Source organism: Leucoraja erinacea, chromosome 3, assembly GCF_028641065.1.
Source record: "Leucoraja erinacea ecotype New England chromosome 3, Leri_hhj_1, whole genome shotgun sequence".
NCBI classification, from domain to species: Eukaryota; Metazoa; Chordata; class Chondrichthyes; order Rajiformes; family Rajidae; genus Leucoraja; species Leucoraja erinaceus.
In genome coordinates this window covers 75,153,060-75,174,132 of record NC_073379.1, presented here as the reverse complement: position 1 = coordinate 75,174,132, position 21,073 = coordinate 75,153,060, and the positions used below count along the sequence as shown (strand labels likewise).

General features: G+C 42.8%; 1 protein-coding gene across 2 annotated transcripts in view; it reads right to left on the bottom strand.

The window, feature by feature from the left end:
• LOC129695741 (kinesin-like protein KIF27) overlaps positions 1 to 21,069 on the bottom strand; it is a 74,554-nt gene extending 53,485 nt beyond the window's left edge. The window contains exons 1-5 of one of the 2 annotated variants that reach the window (XM_055632966.1): positions 20,951 to 21,069; positions 13,430 to 13,824; positions 11,959 to 12,159; positions 5,733 to 6,721; positions 1,959 to 2,102 (exon numbers count right to left, since the gene is read on the bottom strand). In XM_055632966.1, coding sequence (XP_055488941.1) covers positions 1,959 to 2,102; positions 5,733 to 6,721; positions 11,959 to 12,159; positions 13,430 to 13,781 — 1,686 coding nt within the window. In that variant the 5' untranslated portion in view covers positions 13,782 to 13,824; positions 20,951 to 21,069. The remainder of the gene's footprint in view (positions 1 to 1,958; positions 2,103 to 5,732; positions 6,722 to 11,958; positions 12,160 to 13,429; positions 13,825 to 20,950) is intronic. The other variant, XM_055632967.1, reaches the window with a different exon arrangement.
• Positions 21,070 to 21,073: the final 4 nt, after the last annotated feature.

Here is a 21,073-nt window from a genome sequence, read left to right as displayed (position 1 = left end):
GGGGCATCAGGTAGCATTGAGTGTTTGCCTTGCAGGCAGCGTAATAAGATGTCCCATCTATCTATACATTACTAAAACTCTCATCTTGTATGTCTATCTATCTATCTATCTATCTATCCATCTATCCATCTATCTATCTATCCATCTATCCATCTATCTGTATTCATGTGTTCCTGGAACTACGCCAAAATGATACACGATAGCGCTAACATTTTTGCACCACCTTACTCGCCATTGTCCCGTGCTGGTCTGTGTCAAGTTTTGCTCAGATTGATGTTATATTTCACAAGTTATTCATAATTTTTAACTTTAGAAATTCAAGTTTAAGACAAATTTAGCAGCTAAAATCCTTGCTGGCCCAGCTTGCAAAAAAAAAGTTGTTATCGGGGAACACTCAGTCCTTCCAGCAGGTTTTTAGCAAGTATCAAGTATATTATTGGCAGCATGGAGGGAGGGTGCATTTTTTTCAACATTTTAAAGTCACAGTACACTGAATTTTGAAAAAGGCCAAATGAACAGCCCCTGCGCAGTGGTGGAATATTGCATTTGGGGAAACAGGTGAGTGGTGGAATATTGCCTTGGGGAGCAGGTTGCGTTGGGGGACCAGGCTCCCTGTTGGGGATCAAGTGCGTGGTGGAATATTGCCTTGGGGAGCGGGTTGCGTTGGGGGACCAGGCTCCCTGTTGGGGATCAAGTGCGTGGTGGAATATTGCCTTGGGGAGCGGGTTGCGTTGCTTGGGGAGCGGGTTGCGTTGGGGGACCAGGCCTCTAGTGGGGGCTATGGGTGAGTGGTGGAATATTGCATTGGGGGATCAGGCCTCCCATGTGACAGGGACCCAATATGTCCCAGTTGGTCTAGTAAGTAAATAAAAATCGCCATTTTGATACCTCACTAAAAATCACAAATTTCACCGCAGGTCTGTTTCCGCAAAATACACCTGCAGTGAAATTAGACAAAATAGTTGGATAAACTCAGCGGGTGAGGCAGCATCCATGGAGCGAAGGAATAGGCGATGTTTCCTTCATCGCCTTTTCATGCGCTCCATAAATCCTGTCTCACCCACTGAGTTTCTCCAGTTTTTTTGTCTACCTTTGATTTTTCCAGCATCTGCAGTTCTTTCTTAAACCTGCAGTGAAATTTGTGTTTTTTACAGATTGCGGACATCATTTGGGAAAGTTGTACTCAGGATAAAAGTACTAAGGAGAAAAGCCTCCCAACAAAATGTTTATGGTAACATTTCCTTCTGACTGCTATGACAAATAGCAATGAGCTCACGTCCCTCTACTTTGGGCTATTTCAATAGCATTGCACCATTTATTTTGGAGTCATATGAATCAACCTCTGGTTCATCATCACAAAATAAAATAAAATAGATGGTAGTTGTTAGCTTCCAAGCTGAAATGATGATCTCCAAATAGATAAATTAAAGCTGACAGTCCACTTTCAAGTAATGGTTTGACTTTGAGTGATGAGTTTTAACTTTCAGGAACATAATGTCCTTAACAAAGGAAGAACAATAAGCAAGAAGGAATCATATGGTATATTGGCTCAATTGACAATACTTCAACATTGAGGTTATAATCAGCGGTTAAAGTTCTTCATCTTTAGCCAGGCTTCGAGCCAGCGTCGCTTTGAGCACAAGGGCCGAATGGCCTACTCCTGCGCCTATGTCTATCCTGAGGAAGATAAACAGCAAAACCTCAGCAAAAACATGATATCTACCAAAATTAAATTTAAATATTGAGGTTGCCACACATAGAGATAACATCTCCTTCCCTGTTCAGTGCCATCTGGGTAAATTTCCCCAGCTTCTATTTAAAAATTGCAGAATTCAAGTCCTGGACAACCGTATGCCCAAAACACTTAGGTTCAAACCTCCTTATAATAGGAATTAATAAAATATGGTGAAAACAACTGATGAAATAAATTAAATAAAGCAGAATAGTAATTAACTTACTTGAGTGTGGCATATATTTTGTAATTCTCTTAAAGTTTCTAATAATTCCACTTTTTCCTGTTCGAATGCCTGCATTTCCTCCTGTGTTTCCTTCAACTCCACTGCTTTTTGACTGAGTAATTCTTCATCTGTAGCCAGGCTATCCTGAGGAAGATAAACAGTAAAACCTAGGCACAAAACATGATAAGAGCTACCAAGATTCACTTTAAATATTGTTTATATTTAGGGGACCTAAGATGGCGCCTCCCTGCAGTGACATTTTGCCAGCGGCACAACAGAACATATTCAAATATAGTATTTCTGAGCTCACCTGCATCAAATAATCTGCAGAAATCAACAATGTAAGTAGCGAGCTGCATTTAAATGCGTTAGCGCTACTGTGAACTCCAGAAGATAGCGACTGTAAGGGAATCCCCGATCAGAGGGGAATCCCCGACCTCACAGAGGCACGCAGTTACAGTAAATATTGTACCTGTAAACACCGGGGACGCCTTCATGGAGTGCGGAATTGAGGCCGTCGGGCAGGATCTCCCAGCAGCAACGGAGCTGGAGGAGCCGACTGTAAGAGAATCCCCAATCTCAGGGGAATCCCTGACCTCGCAGAGACTCGCAAGTACTGTATCTTTAAACACCGAGGAGGGCTTCATTGAGTACAGAAACGTGGTCGTCGGCCAGGACGACTGGTAAGACTGAAGCGTAGGGGACTTCGGCCCCCTCTCCCTTCCATCCTACTGGCCAACGTACAGTCAATTGAAAACAAAGTGCAATCAAGGCTGCTTTACCAAAGGGAGCTGAGGGAATGCCCTGTGTTCTGTTTCAGAGAGACATGGCTCACCCCCAGCTCCCCAGACTCAGCGGTCCAGCCTGAAGGGGTCTCCATCCACCATATGGACCATACGCAGGCATCTGGGAAAGGGAGAGGAGGAGTCGTCTGCCTCATGGTCAACTCTGCATGGTGTTCAGACATGGCAGTCCTAGCCAACTCCTGCTCTCCACACCTCGAACATCTGGCAGTGAAGTGCCGTCCCTTCTACCTACTGAAGGAATTCACCTCCATTATCCTGACTGCGGTCTACATACAAGCAGACGTCCGTCTGGCACTGTGGAGCCTGCACGCCATGGTCAACAAGCACAAGACGGCTCATCCCGAGGCATTTGCCACCGTAGCCGGGGACTTCAACAAGGCCAACCTGAAGAAATCGCTCCCTGACTTCCACCAACATGTCTCCTGCAGCACCAGAGGATCAAACACCCTTGACCACTGCTACACGACCATCAAAGATACCTATCGCTTTATCCCACGCCCTCACTTCAGAAAATCCAACAATTCAGCGATGCTGCTTCTTCCTGCATACAGGCAGCAACTGAAGAAAGCACCCCCAGAGGTGAGGACTGTACAGAGCTGGTCGGGGGAGGCAGGGGAACAACTCCAGGACTGCTTGGAGTCTGTAGACTGGGCAATGTTCAGGAACTCCCCAACGGACCTGAATGAATAAGCCACAGTCGTTACAGACCTCATAAGGAGACGTGTGGAGTACTGCGTTCCAACAAAAACCTTCCAAATGTTTCCTAACCAGAAGCCTTGGATGAACCATGATATCCACATTCTTCTGAAGGCAAGATCCTGGGCATTCAGGTCTGGCGATGCAGAGGTCTATAAGAAGTCCAGATACGACCTTGGTAAGGCCATCAAAAAGGCCAAAAGGGACTTCTGCTCTAAGCTGGAGGATGAGACGGATGTTCAGCAACTGTGGCAGTGCTTGAATGCCATCACCTCCTCCAAGGCGAAATCGGGAGGCGGCTCAAACGACAGCGAAGCATCATTCCCTGACAAGCTCAATGCGTTCTACGCACGGTTCGATAGGGAGAACACTGATGTGCCTTCCCGAGCCCCTATTCGCTCTGACGGTGTTACAGTCATAGTCACAGAGACCGACATCTGAAGATCCTTCAGGGGGGTGAACCCTCGGAAAGCGCCTGGACCTGATGGTATACCCGGTCGAGTTCTCAAGACCTGTGCAGACCAACTTGCGGGAGTTTTTGCAGACATTTTCAATCTATCACTTCTGAGGTCTGAGGTTTAAGAGGGCATCAATAATACGGTGCCCAACAAGAGTAAGGTGACGTGTCTCAATGACTATCGACCAGTGGCACTAATGTCTGTGGTGATGAAGTGCTTTGAGAGGTTTGTTACGGTGCACATCAACTCCTACCTCAACAAGAACCTCGACCAATTACAGTTCGCATACCGCCACAACAGGTCAATGGTAGATGCAATTTCACTGTCTCGCCACTCCGCACTGGACCGCTTGGACAATAAAAACACCTACGTCAGGCTGTTGTTTATAGACTACAGCTCGGCGTTTACTACCATCGTTCCTTCCAAGCTGGTTGCCAAGCTCATGGAACTGGGGCTCTGCGCATCCCTCTGCAATCGGATCCTCGACTTCCTCATCCACAGACCACAGTCTGTTCGAATTGGAAGAACCACTTCATCCTCAGTAACAATTAGAACAGGAGCACCTCAAGGCTGCGTGCTCAGCCCCCTGATTTACTCACTCTATACCCATGACTGTGTAGCTGGTCATAGTGCGAACTCCATCATCAAGTTCGCCGATGACACCACTGTGGTTGGACGAATCACAGATGGGGACGAGTCAGAGTATAGAAGTGAGATCGACCGACTGACCAATTGGTGCCAGCACAATAACCTGGCTCTCAACTTCAGTAAGACCAAGGAACTGATTGTGGACTTTAGTGGAGAGGGTCAATAACTTCAAATTCCTTTGGCATCCATATATCAGATCTTTCCTGGGCCCAGCACAATGATACAATTGTAAAGAAGGCACATCAGCGACTCTACTTCCTGAGAAGATTACGGAGATTCGGCATGTCGAAGAGGATTCTCCTAAACTTCTACAGGTGCACGGTAGAGAGCATTCTGATTGGTTGTATCGTGGCCTGGTTCGGCAACTTGAACGTCCAGCAGCGAAAAAGACTACAAAAAGTTGTGAAAATCACCGGCTTTGACCTCTCCACCGTCGAAGAGATCTATCGTAGTCGCTGCCTCAAAAAGGCAGCCAAAATCATCAAGGACCCACACCATCCTGGTCACACACTTATCACACCACTGCCATCAGGACAAAGGTACAGGAGCTTGAAGACTGTAATGTCCAGGTTCAGGAACAGCTTCTTCCCCACAGCCATCAGGCTATTAAACACAACAAATAAGCTATGAGCTCTGAACTGCAAAACACTATATTATTATTTGTTATTTGCACTATATTTGTTATTCATTGAACTTTTTCTTTTTTTCCCCGTTATATACAATGTTTACATATTCACATATGGTGTTGTGCTGCAGCAAGTAAGAATTTCATTGTCCCGTCCAGGACATATGACAATAAAACACAATTGACTCTTCCAAAATAAATCAAGGTAATTCAAATCTATTTTCATTGTTATTTACTAAGTATTTATGCTAACAATTATTTTACTTCAAATTATTTCATTAATCATTCATTTTACAACATGTCTCAAAGTAAATTAATGGGACTATAATCACCTGTTCTGTTTAGTCATTTTCTTCTAATTACAACACAGTGATTTTATTGCAACCCATCGTCACCAAACTCACAAAAATTAACATTCAATGCCTCCTATCTCAATCTTATTTTGGAGCATTTTAAATTAATGCCATCAATTTTATACTCTAATTATTTTTGACAATTCTTAATTACAGGTGGGTATTGATCATGGCTCATTTTACTGTACCTGGCATTTCTTCAATTCTCTTTTCAACTGAAATATTGTAATGTGAAGAGAATCTTGTCCTCCATTTCCAACTACACTCTCGACACCATTTGTGTCAGTCAATTCATTTTGCAGCTCCTCTACCAGATTGAACCACTCCTCTATTTTTTGCTGTTGGCTTACTTTCAAACTATTTGTATCTCTAACTTCCAAAAGGAAGTGTAAAGCTTCATCTATGCAATGTTTATAATGATAGCTTTCCACTTGTAGATGGGCCATCTGCTCTTCCAGATAATTGATCCGTTTTTTGTCCTGACTTAACAAGTCTTGTGAAGTTTGGTTGGCATGAGTAAGTAGATTTGTCCGTTGATTCTGCAGCGCCTCCCGAAGTGTTTTAATTTGTAGTTCCATTTCATCTATCCGATCCCAGTCCGGGTCATAATTTACAATCGGTTTATTTCTTATGTCTCTGGCTCTATTGGCATACTTTAGAGTGTTAAGGGATTCATCAAAGTTTGACGATGAAGGGCTAATGCAGGCAATCATTGTAGTTTTGGCATTCCCTCCAAGAGAGTCCTTAAGCAAACGAGTTATCTTAGTGTCTCTATATGGAATGTGTATACTTTTTCTCTTTGGGTCTCCAAGAGCACTAATCACATTCCCAAGCGCCAAGAGACCACTGTTTATTTGAATTGATTCCTTAAATCGTTCACCAGTGTTCCCTGTTTTCGTAACCCTTTCTGAACCGGCAAGGTCAACAAAGCAAAATTTGGATGAGATCAACTGAAATGACATCCGTGATTCTTCTATAATATTTTCACTATTATTATTTGATTGTGGCTCATTTTTAGGCCGTTTTTGATTAAGGTACATCGTGAAAATGGCATGTGATCGGCTGGAGTGTTCATTCATCTGGGTGGTGCCTGTGTGACGAGCTGCATTGCCAGACTCCAAAAGACTTATCATTTCATCTGGTGTCTCAATCTCACACTCCTTAGCCCCAATGATCACTAGAATAAACAAGGATATAGAAATAATTTTTTGCTACAATATGTTAATCAGTCTTTTGAAGGAATAACAAAACAATTGGTTTGATATTACTTTACATTGATCGTTCCTTGTGCGAGAATTCTGATGGATTGCTAGTCTTTTAACAGTTTCAAGAAAAACTGCACTGATAAAGGTGGTCAACAAGTGTTATTTTGGATTAAACCTATTTTTGAGAAAACATCAAAAATGTTCAGAATTGCAAAAATAAAGTATACAAAGGGATTTAATGGATCCATAACCTTGTGCCATTCTTCTTTCAAAGTCAAAAAGCTGCAGATGTTGTAATTCTGAAATTTATATTACTAAAAGGCTGATATTGACCACTTCCTGTTGTTCTGTATATTGATTTAAGAAAAAACGCTGCCACTTACGGCTGTGATTTTTGGCCAACTTACTCAGTCCCCCTCCGCTGCGCAGGACAAAAGGATTTTTCCCATCGATAAAAAATAAAAGAGATATTAGTGTTTAAAAAATGTTGAGATTCTCTCTCCTGAAGGCCATGCCCCTTCCGGAGGGACTATAAACCCCAGAAGTGTTGAGTGCCTCAGTCAGTCTCTGCAAGATGGGGGAGCGAGAGGGTCATGTCTTTCAGTCTGAGCTGTGAATAACACTGAACACGTGTCTACTAAACTGTGAGTGGTTTTACTGACCTGTCAGTGCCCTTAATGTGGTTTGAAAATATAGTTTGGAAATGCTAAAGCTGTGTTGCCTTTGGTTTGGAAATGCTAAAGCTGTTTTGCCTTTGGTTTGGAAATGCTAAAGCTATGTTGCCTTTGGTTTGGAAATCCTAAAGCAGTGTTGCCTTTGGTTTGGATTGCCTTGCCTAATTAAAGTTGTGTTGCCTTCTATATAATTAAAAGTCTACTCTTGACCACTTGCTGTTTGCGCTTCATATTGATTTTAGAAAAAACGCTACAACGTACGGCTGTGATTTTTTGGCCATCTTACTCAGAGTCCCCCTCCACTCATCAGGTGCCGAGGATTTTTCCCATCGATGAAAAATAAAAGAGTTATTAGTGTTTAAATGTTTTTGAGATTCTCCCTCCTGTCAATCATGCCATGAAGGCCACGTCCCTTCTGGTAGGAGGGGGGAGGGACCTACAAAACCCAGAAGTGTGGGCGTGGCTCAGTCTCTGCAAGATGGAGAAGGGAGAGGTCACAGCTCGCTGTCTTTAGTGGCCTTGCACCCTGCTTGAAAAGGTATGAAACTGCACTTGAATTTGGTGGCCTAGCACCCTGCTTGAAGTGGTAAAAACTGCACTTGAATTTGGTGGCATTGTACCCTGATTGAAATGCAATTTCAAGGAATAGCCGTGAGTCAACTGCCAGCCCACCAGCCGTGAGTGAGTGAGTGAGCAACCAGCACAACAGGCTTGATTGACTGAGCCGCCAGCCCAATAATCCATTCGGCCCACAGTCCATACTAGCTCTCTGGAAACCATTCCTACAGCCCATAACACGCATACTAGCGCTCCAGAAAGCCCCCCCCCCTATTGGCCACCAATATTGCAATTGGTGGAGAGGTGGAATATTGCGTTGGGGGGCCCAACGGGTCCCACTTAGTCTAGTATAATATAAAATGTTGGATCTATGGAGTTACGACCCAGAAATCACTCCAATGTCTCTACTTCCTTGGAAGGCTTCAGAACTTTGGAATGTCTTCTCACCAACATCTACAGATGTGTGATAGAAAGCACTTTATCAGGATGCATCACAGCTTGGTTTGGGAACAGCTCCATACAAGACTGCAAGAAATTGCAGCGAATTGTGAATGCCGCCCAAACCATCACACAAACCAACCTCCCTTCTATTGACTCAATTTATACCTTGCGCTGCCCTGGCAAGGCCAGCAGCATAATCAAGGACGAGTCGCATTCTGGCCACTCCCTTTTCTCCCCTCTCCCATCAGGAAAGTGTGAAAATGCACACCTCCAGATTCAGGGACAGTTTCTTCCCAGCTGTTATCAGGCAACTGAATAATCCTACCACAATTAGAGAATAGTCCTGAACTGCTATCTACCTCATTGATAATGAAGTACAGTACACTGTAAATAGCTCGATTGTAATCATGCACTATCTTTCCGCTAACTGGATAGCAAGTAACAAAACCTTTTCACTGCACCTCGGTGCACGTGACAATAAACTAAACTAAATTTCAATTGCAAATGTTTCAAGTTGTTCTGATAAAGAGTCTTCAACCCGAAAAGTTAACTCCATTTGCCTTTCCTCAGATCAACCTGACCTGATGAGTGTTTCCAGTATTTTGTGTTTTGATACAGTTATGTCAGTTGAATGTAGAAAATGTGAGACTATACAATTTGTTTGCAGAAAAATAGAAAAAATATTATTTTAAAATGTCGAGATGATGTTGATACAGGGGAAGATTTTAGTGGGCTGGTGCATGAAGCACTGAAAAGTACAGATAGAGTAGGCATATAGGAAGGCAAATTAAATAATGTATCAGCTTTCATTGTTGGGAGGTTGTAGTACAAGTAGAAGATCTTACTCAGATTTTACAGAACTCTGGCAAGGCTGCGTTTGATATATAGTTTGAGTTATGGACTGTACTGAAAGAAACTTGGATATTTCATGATATAATAAAAAAAAAAAGGACCTGCAGATGCTGGTTTATACCAAAGATAGACACAATATGTTGAAATAACTCATCAGGTCAGGCAGCGTCCCGGGAGATCATGGATAGGTGACAATTCAGATCAGGACACTTCTTCAGACTGATTGTTATGGGGGGGGAGGGGGGGGGGGTTGGAAGGGGGGAAACTGGTTCCCTTCCTCCACATTCTCCCCCTCCCCCCTTTCCTCTGTTAAAAGTTTGTCAACCAGTTCCATATTTCGCAATGATATAATCCCTCTTGGGCTCACATCGTCTCTAACCAACAATCAGCCTATCAGGGAACCTCTTTGCCTGAGGTTATCAGTTGTCAAACCCGATTTTTTTCTTATTTCCAGTTTCCCCGCAATCAGTCTGAAGAAGGGTCTCAACCCGAAACGTCATCTATCAGTGTTCTCCAGGGATGCTGCCTGACCCGCTGAGTTACTCCATCAATTTTTGTCTATGTTTGTATATTCCATGCTCTGCCTTTACTTCAATCATTATTATAAATTGTGCATCTGGGGTTCAACTGATCACTGTTGCATTCCATTAGTAGTACTCTTGACCCTGTGAAAATTATCTTTGTTTTCTGTCCTTTAACCAATCCCCTATCTGTACAGAGACTCAATAGAGTTGGAGGATGATGGATTGACTACAATTAGCCAATACTAACAGGAATTTAAGACAATACTGTAGATTATCTCATGAAGCTGTTGATGTTTCTGAGAGGCATTGTCAGGGTAGATCTCATTAGGATGCTTTCTCTAGCTGAAGAATACAGAACTAGGGTGGATAGTTTCAGGACAAGGGTCAACCATAGAGGACCAGATTGAAAATTCTCATTTATAAAGATGTTTATAAATCTCTGACTCTCTCTACCACAACCAGACCAGAAAGCAGTGCTGAACTACTATCTACCTCATTGGTGACTCGGATTATCTTTGATCGGACTTTGCTGGCTTCATCTTGCACTAAACTCTATTCCCTTAGCGTGTATCTATACAGTGTAAATTGGTCGATTGTAATCATGTATTGTCTTGCTGCTAACTGGTTAGCAAGCAAAAAAGCTTTTTATTGTACCTCGGTATATGTGACAATAAAATAAGCTGAACTGAAAGGCCGTGGTTACAGTCATTGGCACTGCAATGACATACTGGTTAAGTTTCTGGATTAGTATTCAGATGAACAGGCAATTGACCATATGACTGCAAATCCCGCCAGGATAACTATGAAATTTATATCAAGCAATCAGTTAATAAAAATTGGAAATGGAAAAGTTACTTCAATAATGCTGGCTGTGGAAAGCCCATCTCAGTTATTGACATGCCACATAAATGAGCATCTGGCAGTTGGTCAGTGATAAATATGATCCAAACCTCACAATAATATGATTGAATCCTAACTGACCCAAGGAGACACTTAGTTAGAACAATGATTATAGTTTAAAAAGTCAATCTTAGCAATAATATCCATTCTCTATAAAATAATAATTAAAAAAAGGTGCCAATGCTGTGATTGATGGATATTAAAAGAACATTGCTGGATTAGTTGTTATAAAGGCATCCTGCACTTTTGTTTTTTGACACGTATGATGCAGATAATACCCCTTGTCATCTCCTCTAACTTTGTAACTTTCTCCTTTCAACTGGCCAAGAAATCCCACTACGTGGTAACAGCAAAGAGATTGATATTGAAAATATCTAGTAAGTCAATCGGAGCCTTGGATACTGACTTATTTCATACATTTAACTTTGAGCACGGAAGTGTAGGAGGTGAACTGCTGCATGAGTTATCTACAGGGGGAGATGGTGCCCTTGGGCCAGTTCTATGAATTCTAACTTGTACTCCAGTTGATATGGAAGAGTATTACTAGAGATAAACTATAATTTGACTGTGTGTTATTACTGTTCCCCAACTTCTGTCCAACAAGGGTCCAATAACAGATTATTTTGTTACTTTTAATGAATTTATACCGGAATTTAGAACTAACAATGTAATCTGATATTTCTTCTTCTGGTTTCTATAATCTAAGTGATCGACAAATCCACAAAAAACCGTGACAAATCCAGCAATCTACCAAAATATGGTAGAAAGTGATGTTGTTTGTACACTTAAAAATACTTGGTTAGAAATCGTTTAGAATTTGAGCATATTTATCACAAATATATCACAATGCAATTAATAACTAATGACTTAATTCAATACTATTGCATTTCAATAGAGAAAGAGGCTCATCTATGACACCCTGTAGAAGAGAAACACATCTGGACACAGTCTAAACATTCATCACCTTAAGATAAAAAATATAATGATAAATACCAGCAGTATCTCTTAAGAAATACGATAAAGGAAATAAACAGGTCAATAATTAAACCTGAACATCAAAAAAGTAAGGTAAGCTACTGGGAACCAATCAGACAGACACCCGAGCAGTATTGTATTAAAAGTGTAACTCCACATTTTCCTGTTAGATCATAAATGATGAAGTAACAGGTTGTGTTGCAATTAAGGATGAGAGAATGCAGACATCAACTTTAATAAAATTAGTTCATTGCTTGAGTTAACTTAAAAAAACAATTGAATTACCTGTGTTTCCTTTTTCATCTTCTCGAATATGGATGTCTTTGCTGGTGCTTTGTAACTCCAAAAGGTCCCGTAGTTCTTCTTTATACACTTCAATGTAGGATACTTTCACACTAAAATCTATATTATCATTTTCCATAATGTTTTGGAAGATCTCATTAATGGCACGTGGAATAATCCCTTTCAACTCATCAGAAAATGAGGCTTTAAGACATGAAAATAAAAATAAATCTGTTTAAATTTCTAACATGTTTACCACATATGTATCACAATATAAATAATAAACTGCATAATTTAATCCAATCCTGTTTTCCTGAACTATAAATAACCTTTCTGTTGCAGATTTGGTGAGGGTTGACAAGGTGACGTGGTAAGTACACAAAACAGCTCAACACCATTTACCTTGTAGTACATGCTACAAAAGTATGCTCCATGATCTGATGCATGCTGGTGGGTACATGGATAAATTGTGTGCATGCAGTCTGTGATTTACTCAAATACCCAAAAAATACAAATTCAAAGAATCAGAAAATATAGAATCGGGGAAGGCTGTTTGACCCATTGTGTCCCTGTTCATTATCAGCCTTACTCTACTAAATATGATCAGATTTTCTGCCTCTACCACCCTTTCAGTTCCAGACCCCGACCAGCCTCCGGGTTAAAAAACTTTCCTCGCAATCAGTCATCAATCAATTGCTTTAAATCACCTTTTATCATCAGTAACTTTACACTACTATTGGCATAAAAGATTATGGCAATATCTTTATGACTGTCTATAGTTGTGACTTTTTTTTACATGTTATCAGTGTACCTAGATTCTAAAATGAAAATGAATGTTATGGAGGATCTATTACAGTTGTCCCTTCAATACAGGATGAGATTCCAAATAAAACTCCCAGAGAAAAATAGGGGAACTGCAGATGCTGGTTTACAAAAAAAAGACACAAAGTGCTGGAGTTACTCAGTGAGTCAGGCGGCATCTCTTGAGAACATTGATAGATGGCGCTTCACACTCCAGTCTGAAGAAGGGTCCAGACCCATAACGGCACCTAAAAATAACTTCTAGTCTAATTAACCCATTCTTACTGAAAATCAAAACATTATTGTGGCAATAAGATTGCAATGTTTTGTAATTAATTAAAAATAATGCAATCAAGAGTACTTATTTGGCAAATGTTAACAATCTTATTATTAATTCTAAAATTTCATTGACTATGGCGATGTAATTTATCAGTAAAATTACACCTATAGTGGATTCTAAGCAACAATTACTGTACGTATGTTTCTGTTTCTGATAATTTCTTTATTTCCCTTTGACCTTTGAGTTGCAAGTCTATGGATGAAAGTCTAGTGTCCTCCAAACTACCTACCAATGTCTCTCCAGCATTGCAGTTGTGTAATGGACTGTCCACGTTAATACTCCTACCTTATGGAGAAGCTTACCTACACGTAAGAACTACAGGTAAGAACTTACCAACATGTCCACCTCCAATTGTGTATGTTTTTCCCGATCCTGTCTGTCCATAAGCAAAAACAGTGGTATTGTAACCTTCAACTGCTGATGTCACCAAAGGCTTTACACAGGCTGAGTATACATCTTCTTGTGATGATTTTTGTCCAAATACAAGATCAAATGTGAAAGCACGATCTCTCCCAATCACAACCTGTTGTGTGTTTGGAACAACTCGAACACAAACTTGATGGTTGTGAAGGATCTCTTTTGGAAGGAGTGGCCGAATCCTCACAGCAACTTTGACTGCAATTTCTTCCATATTGGATGGCTGAAAAGTTTGAAGTTTTAAAAAAACTCTTCTACTTCTGCGCATCCATTTGAAGGTTATTTTTCTTCTACGTCCAGTTTTGAGTGCACTTAAAAGAAAAATCATTCCACTTTAAAACTTTATGACAGTGACGGATAAGTTAACTGTACCACAAAGGAAAATAACCTTTTTTTTAAATTGACACTTTAAAGAGATAATAAATATGGTGGATGGAGTAGCAGAACGGATGGAGGAGGTGAAGAGAATTCTGCAAATACTGAATTTTAAAAAGCATTTTAAAAAGAGAAAAAATGGTTAGGAAGGAGGTACAGAAAGGCTTTTGAAAATAATTAGGATGGGAGTACATATGAATTAGGCACAAGAATACATATAAACATATTAATTAGCAGCAGGGGTCCATCATTCAAATCCTCAAGCCACTTCTTTGTTTCTTTTAAAATGGATTTTTAAAATATTAAAAAATGCTTAATGTATTGGCACTCCTGACAACTTTTTTGTTCACAGATCAGAAATACTCTTCCAGGGTCAGGTGTGGACTTGTCAATGACCACTGTCCGCAGAAGATTTAATGAACAGAAATATAGAGGCTACACTGCAAGATGCAAGAAACCACTGGTTAGCCGCAAAAATAGGATGGCCAGATTCCAGTTTGCCAAGAAGTACTTAAAAGAGCAACCACAGTTCTGGAAAAGGGTTTTGTGGACAGATGAGACGAAGATTAACTTATTTCAGAGTGATGGCAAGAGCAAAGTATGGAGACCATGTATGGAGAACTGCCCAAGATCCAAAGCATACCACCTCATCTGTGAAACACAGTGGCGGGGGTGTTATGGCCTGGGCATGTATGGCTGCTGAAGGTACTGGCTCACATCTTCATTGATGATACAACTGCTGATGGTAGTAGCATAATGAATTGTATAGACACATCCTATCTGCTCAAGTTCAAACAAATGCCTCAAAACCCATTGGCCGGCAGTTCATTCTACAGCAAGACAATGATCCCAAACATACTGCTAAAGCACCAAAGGAGTTTATCAAAGCTAAAAAATGGTCAATTCGTGAGTGACCAAGTCAATCACCTGATCTGAACCCAACTGCACCTCATATTTTGTCTGGGTATCTTAGCCCCCAAAACAAGTATAAGCTAAAGATGGCTGCAAATCAGATCTGGCAGAGCATCACCAGAGAAGACACCCAGCAACTGGTAATGTTCAAGTTCAAGTTACATTTATTATCACATGCACCAATGGGTACAGTGAGATTTGAGTTACCATACAAATAAAAACACAATACACAATAGAATTTAACATGAACATCCCCACACAGCGGAATCAACGTTTTCCACTGTGAGGGAAGGCAATAAAGTTCAGTAATCTTCCTCTTTGTTCACCCGTGGTCGGGGTCTTTGAGCTCTCCTCAGTTGCCGCTATGGCGGCCCAATGTTCGTGCCCTCTCGATGGGATGATCGGAGCTCTGACGTCGGAATGGAAGAACACACTCAGCGGCTTGGAGTTTCTGAATCGGTCACATCTTACCAGAGTTTGTGACTTCCGAGTCCACAGGCCGAGCTGGGCGGAGATTCAACACTGGCGATCCTCGGCAAAAGATCCCAGACCTCCGCGATATTAAAGTCAGCGCCGGCACAGCTAGAAACTCAGCAGACCACAGCTCCACAGGGTTAATCAGCAGGGTGAAAGGACTAACAGCAGCAGGCGATGCTGCCACATTTGATGGCGCCACCTGATGGGAACCCTGATGTCCATGAATCGCAGACTTCAAACAGTCATTGCATGCAAAGGATATGCAACAAAATACTAAACATGACTACTTTAATTTACATGACAATGCTGTGACCCATCATTATGGTGCCCTGAAATGGGGGAGGGGGTGGGGGGGGGGGAGGACTATGTATAAACACTGCTGTCATTTCTACATGGTGAAAACAAAATGTATCAAAATGGCCTTTATTAAAATCTGTCAATGTGCACTTTAACCACATGTGATTTTTTTCTATTACGAATCTCAAATTGTGGAGTACAGAGGCAAATAAATAAATGATGGGTCTGTCCCAAACATTATGGAGGGCACTGTAAGTCCTGACATGATGTTGATGAATGATGGAATAAGCTTGAAAGGCCAAATGTCGCCACTGTCGCCTTTTTCCTGTGTTCTTATCTCTGTCAATATAGGCTATTAAGTAATTATAGAGCTGCTGTCTCACAACAAAGACCCAGGTTCAATCCTGACCGGATTCTGTCTGGAGTTGGCACAATCTCCCTGTGATTATGCGGGTTTCCTCTTCCCACATCCCAAAGACTTGTAGAATTGCAGGTTGATTGGCCTCTGTAAATTGCTTCTAGTGTGCAGGGATAACATAGAATGTACGAGTGGGTGATTGATGGCCAGCGTGGACACAGTGGTCCGAAGGGCCTGTTTCCATGCTGTATCTTTCAATTTAATTCAAAATGTAAATTTGTAAAATCCAGCTAAGACAGTTAATTCTCTTTTTAAAAGAGTGATAAAGCAAATCCAAGAAGCTGGTCCAAATACTTACGATACTTACACAATAATCATGATCAAAATAAACCTCTTGCAATCCATCTTTTCATATATCCAAGCCCTGGGTATCTTTGACCTGACAGAGTCATACAGCATGGAAAAAAGCCCTTCGCCAAAACTTGTCCAAGATAACCTATCTAGCCTGTCCCATTTGCCCGTGTGTTTGGCCTACATCTCTCTAAAACTTTCCTATCCAGTACTTTGCCAAATGTTTTTACTGAAACTGCTGAACCCCAAACATAATTTGCCCATTCTCCTGCATAAATGCTGCCTGATGGGATGAGTTCTTTCAGCACTGTTTTTTTCTTAAGTTTCCAGTACCTGTAGTTTCTGGTGTCCCCTGGATATCTTAGCCCGCCTTCCTCAGAAACAGCTACCATGACTTACCAAGTCAACATGGATTTATGAAAGGGAAATCTTGCTTGATTAATATTCTGGAATTTTTTGAGGATGTGACAAGTAAAATGGATGAAGGGGTACCAGTGTATCTAGACTCTCAGAAAGCCTTTGATAAGGCCTCACACGGGACCAAAATTAGAGCACATGGTATTGGGGGTAGGGTGGTGACATGGATAGAAAATTGGTTGGGAGACAGGAAGCAAAGAGTAGGAGTGAACGGGTCCTTTTCAGAATGGCAGGCAGTGGCTTGTGGAGTGCCGCAAGGCTCGGTGTTGGGGCCGCAACTGCTTACCATATATATTAATGATTTAGAAGAGGGAATTAGGAGCAATACTAGCAAGTTTGCGGATGACACAAAGCTGGGTGGCAATGTGAACTGTGAAGAGGATGTTAGGAGGTTGCAGGGTGACCTGGCCAGGTTGAGTGAGTGGGCAGATGCGTGGCAGATGCAGTATAATATAGATAAATGTGAGGTTATCCACTTTGGCGGCAAAAATAAGGGGGCATATTATTATCTCAATGGGGTTAGGTTAGGCAAGGAGGAGGTGCAGCGAGACCTGGGCTTCCTTGTACACCAGTCACTGATAGTTGGCGTGCAGGTACAACAGACAGTGAAGAAAACTAATGGAATGTTGGCCTTCATAACAAGAGGATTTCAGTATAGGAGTAAAGAGGTTCTTCTGCAGTTGTAGAGGGCTCTGGTGAGACCACATCTGGAGTATTGTGTCCCGTTTTGGTCTCCTAATTTGACGAAGGACATCCTTGTGATTGAGGCAGTGCAGCGTAGGTTCACGAGATTGATCCCTGGGATGGCGGGACTGTCATATGAGGAAAGATTGAAATGACTAGGCTTGTATTCATTGGAGTTTAGATGGATGAGGGGGAAATCTTATAGAAACATATAAAATTATAAAAGGACTGTTCAAGCTAGATGCAGGAAAAATATTCCCAATGTTGGGTGGAGTCCAGAACCAGGGGCCACAGTCTTGGAATAAAGGGGATGCTATTTAAGACTGAGGTGAGAAAAAATCTTTTCATCCAGAGAGTTGTGAATTTGTGGAATTCCCAGCCACAGTGGAAATCACTGGATGGATTTAAGAGAGAGTTAGATAGAGCTCTAGGGGCTAGTGGAATCAAGGGATATGGGGAGAAGGCAGGCACGGGTTATTGATTGGGGACGATCAGCCATGATCACAATGAATGGTAGTAAGGCAGTAAAGAAAGCGAATGGTATGTTAGCTTTCATTGCAAAAGGATTTGAGTATAGGAGCAGGGAGGTTCTACTGCAGTTGTACAGGGTCTTGGTGAGACCACACCTGGATTATTGCGTACAGTTTTGGTCTCCAAATCTGAGGAAGGACATTATTGCCATAGAGGGAGTGCAGAGACGGTTCACCAGACTGATTCCTGGGATGTCAGGACTGTCTTATGAAGAAAGACTGGATAGACTTGGTTTATACTCTCTAGAATTTAGGAGATTGAGAGGGGATCTTATAGAAACTTACAAAATTCTTAAGGGGTTGGACAGGCTAGATGCAGGAAGATTGTTCCCGATGTTAGGGAAGTCCAGGACAAGGGGTCACAGCTTAAGGATAAGGGGGAAATCCTTTAAAACCGAGATGAGAAGAACTTTTTTTTCACACAGAGAGTGGTGAATCTCTGGAACTCTCTGCCACAGAGGGTAGAGTGGGGGGTAAGAGGGATTGGCAGGGATCACCAAGGTACATTGTTGAGTGGTGTGACAGCCGCAGGGAAGAAGCTGTTCCTGGACCTACTGGTCCGGCAACGGAGAGACCTGTAGCGTCTCCCGGATGGTAGGAGGGTAAACAGTCCATGGTTGGGGTGAGAGCAGTCCTTGGCGATTCTGAGCACCCTTCGCAGACAACGCTTGCTTTGGACAGACTCAATGGAGGGGAGCGAGGAACCGGTGATGCGTTGGGCAATTTTCACCACCCTCTGAAGTGCTTTTCGGTCGGAGGCAGAGCAGTTGCCATACCATACTGTGATACAGGTGGTAAGGATGCTCTCGATGGTGCAACGGTAGAAGTTCACCAGAATCTGAGGAGACAGATGGACCTTCTTCAGTCTCATCAGGAAGAAGAGACGCTGGTGAGCCTTCTTGACCAGAGTTGAGGTATTGTGGGTCCAAGAGAGGTCATCGGAGATGTTCCCCCAGGAACCTGAAGCTGGGAACACGTTCCAACTCCGTCCCGTTGATGTGGATGGGGGTGTGCGTGCCGCCCCTAGACTTCCTGAAGTCTACAATGAGCTCCTTGGTCTTCTTGGAGTTAAGGGCCAGGTTGTTGTCAGCGCACCATGCTGCTAGGAGCTGGACCTCCTCCCTATAGGCCGACTCATCGTTGTTGCTGATGAGGCCAATCACCGTTGTATCATCTGCATACTTGATGATGGTGTTAGTACCATGTACAGGTGTGCAGTCGTAGGTGAAGAGGGAGTAGAGGAGGGGGCTCAGCACACAGCCCTGTGGAACGCTGGTGTTCAGGGTGAGGGTTGAAGAGGTGTGCTTGTCTAACCTAACAGACTGGGGTCTGTTGGTTAGAAAGTCCAGTATCCAGTTGCAGAGGGAGGGGTCGATGCCCAGGTTACCGAGTTTGGTGATCAGTTTAGAGAGTGTTGAATGCTGAGCTGTAATCGATGAACAGCATTCTTACGTAAGTGTCTCTGTTGTCGAGGTAGGAGAGGGCGGAGTGAAGTGCCATTGAGATGGCATCCTCCATACTCCTGTTCTTGCGGTAGGCAAACTGATAGGGATCCAATGTGGGAGGTAGGCAGCCTTTGAGGTGTGCCAGGACCAGCCTCGCGAAGCACTTGGTGATGATGGGAGTAAGTGCAACTGGGCGGAAGTCGTTGAGGCCCGCCGCAGCGGAGTGTCCTGGCACCGGCACGATGGAGGTGGTTTTAAGGCACGCGGGGACAACTGCTTGGGCAAGTGACAGGTTGAAGATGTCAGTCCAGACGTCTATCAGCTGCGCAGCACAGGCCCTGAGGACGCGCCTGGGAATGCTGTCAGGGCCAGCAGCCTTACGTGCATTAGTCCTACTCAGTGCCACGTACACGTCGTAGGGGGTGAGTGTGAGGAGCTGGCGATCAGCAGGGATCGAAGGTAAAGGAAATGAAGGTAAAGAGAAGCGAGAGCTAAAGGGAGCTAAAGTGCTTGGTAAACATTGGCCGTGCAGATATCGGAATTGAAAATATTGGGAATTATCGCGTTTGCTCACTGCATTTCATCAACAGTAAGGCATTTGTGTTTTTTCTTGAATCCTTTGGTATCTAAAAAGTCTCAGAAGTGATCAATCTGGCTTTAAATTTTTCTTCAGATGCGTTTTCATTTTGTATGTAAAAACCAACATGAGAACCATGGGCCATTTAAAAAAATTTTAAGGCCAGATTTATCACTTCTGAAACTTTTTAGATGCCAAAGGAATCAAGAAAAAACACAAATAATGGCTTAAGTTGATGAAATGCAGTGAGCAAACGGCCAATGTTCGCTAAGCACTCTGGCTGTTGTTGTCACTTCAGCTCCCGCTTCTATCTACCGTCATTTCTCCTCATGTTTGGAATTGTGAAGTAGGCTAAATGTCTCACACGCTTATCCCGATTTCCATAATTATTTACAGCGCAAAAATTGACAATTTCAGTGGGTTTTAACGGGCCCGCTACGCCGGAAACAATGGTAAGTGCCTGCATGCAGTTCATCGCGTGTACTCCATTTGGAGTAGCGTAGCAACAGTACGGGTCATAGGTCGTGACCCGACTGCTGTGAAACCTCCCTATTCTACATTTTCCTTGATTTACATCCCCTTTGATGTCTCGTTTTCACACCCTACACTTCCTTATCTCTGTGTCTCCCTCTCCCCTGACTTTCAGTGTCTCGACCCAAAACGTCACCCATTCCTTCTATCCAGAGATGCTGCCTGTCCCGCTGAGTTACTCCAGCATTTTGTGAATGTCTTCGGTGTAAACCAGCATCTGCAATTCATTCCTATACTTCTCATCTACTCCCTGTCCTTTCGGGGCAATTTACAGAGTTCAGTTAACTCACAAACCAGCACCTCTTCGGAATGTGGGAGGAACCCGGTGCACCCGGAGGAAACCCTCCTGATCACAGGGAAAACGTGCAAACGCCACACAGTCAGCACCCGAGGTCAGGATCGAACCCGGGTCTCTGCTGCGGCTCCACCAGCTATTCCGCCCTTCGCACTCGCGTTTTCACTGATCTGTAGCGTTCAACTTACCTATTTACCGTGGCTACGCTTACCTGCCGCCCGACCTCTTGCACCGGTGTCCAGGCGGCGCCTCGACCCGGGCCTCTGCCGCCAGCTCTGTTTATGGTTGTCGCCTAGCAACATGGCGGATGG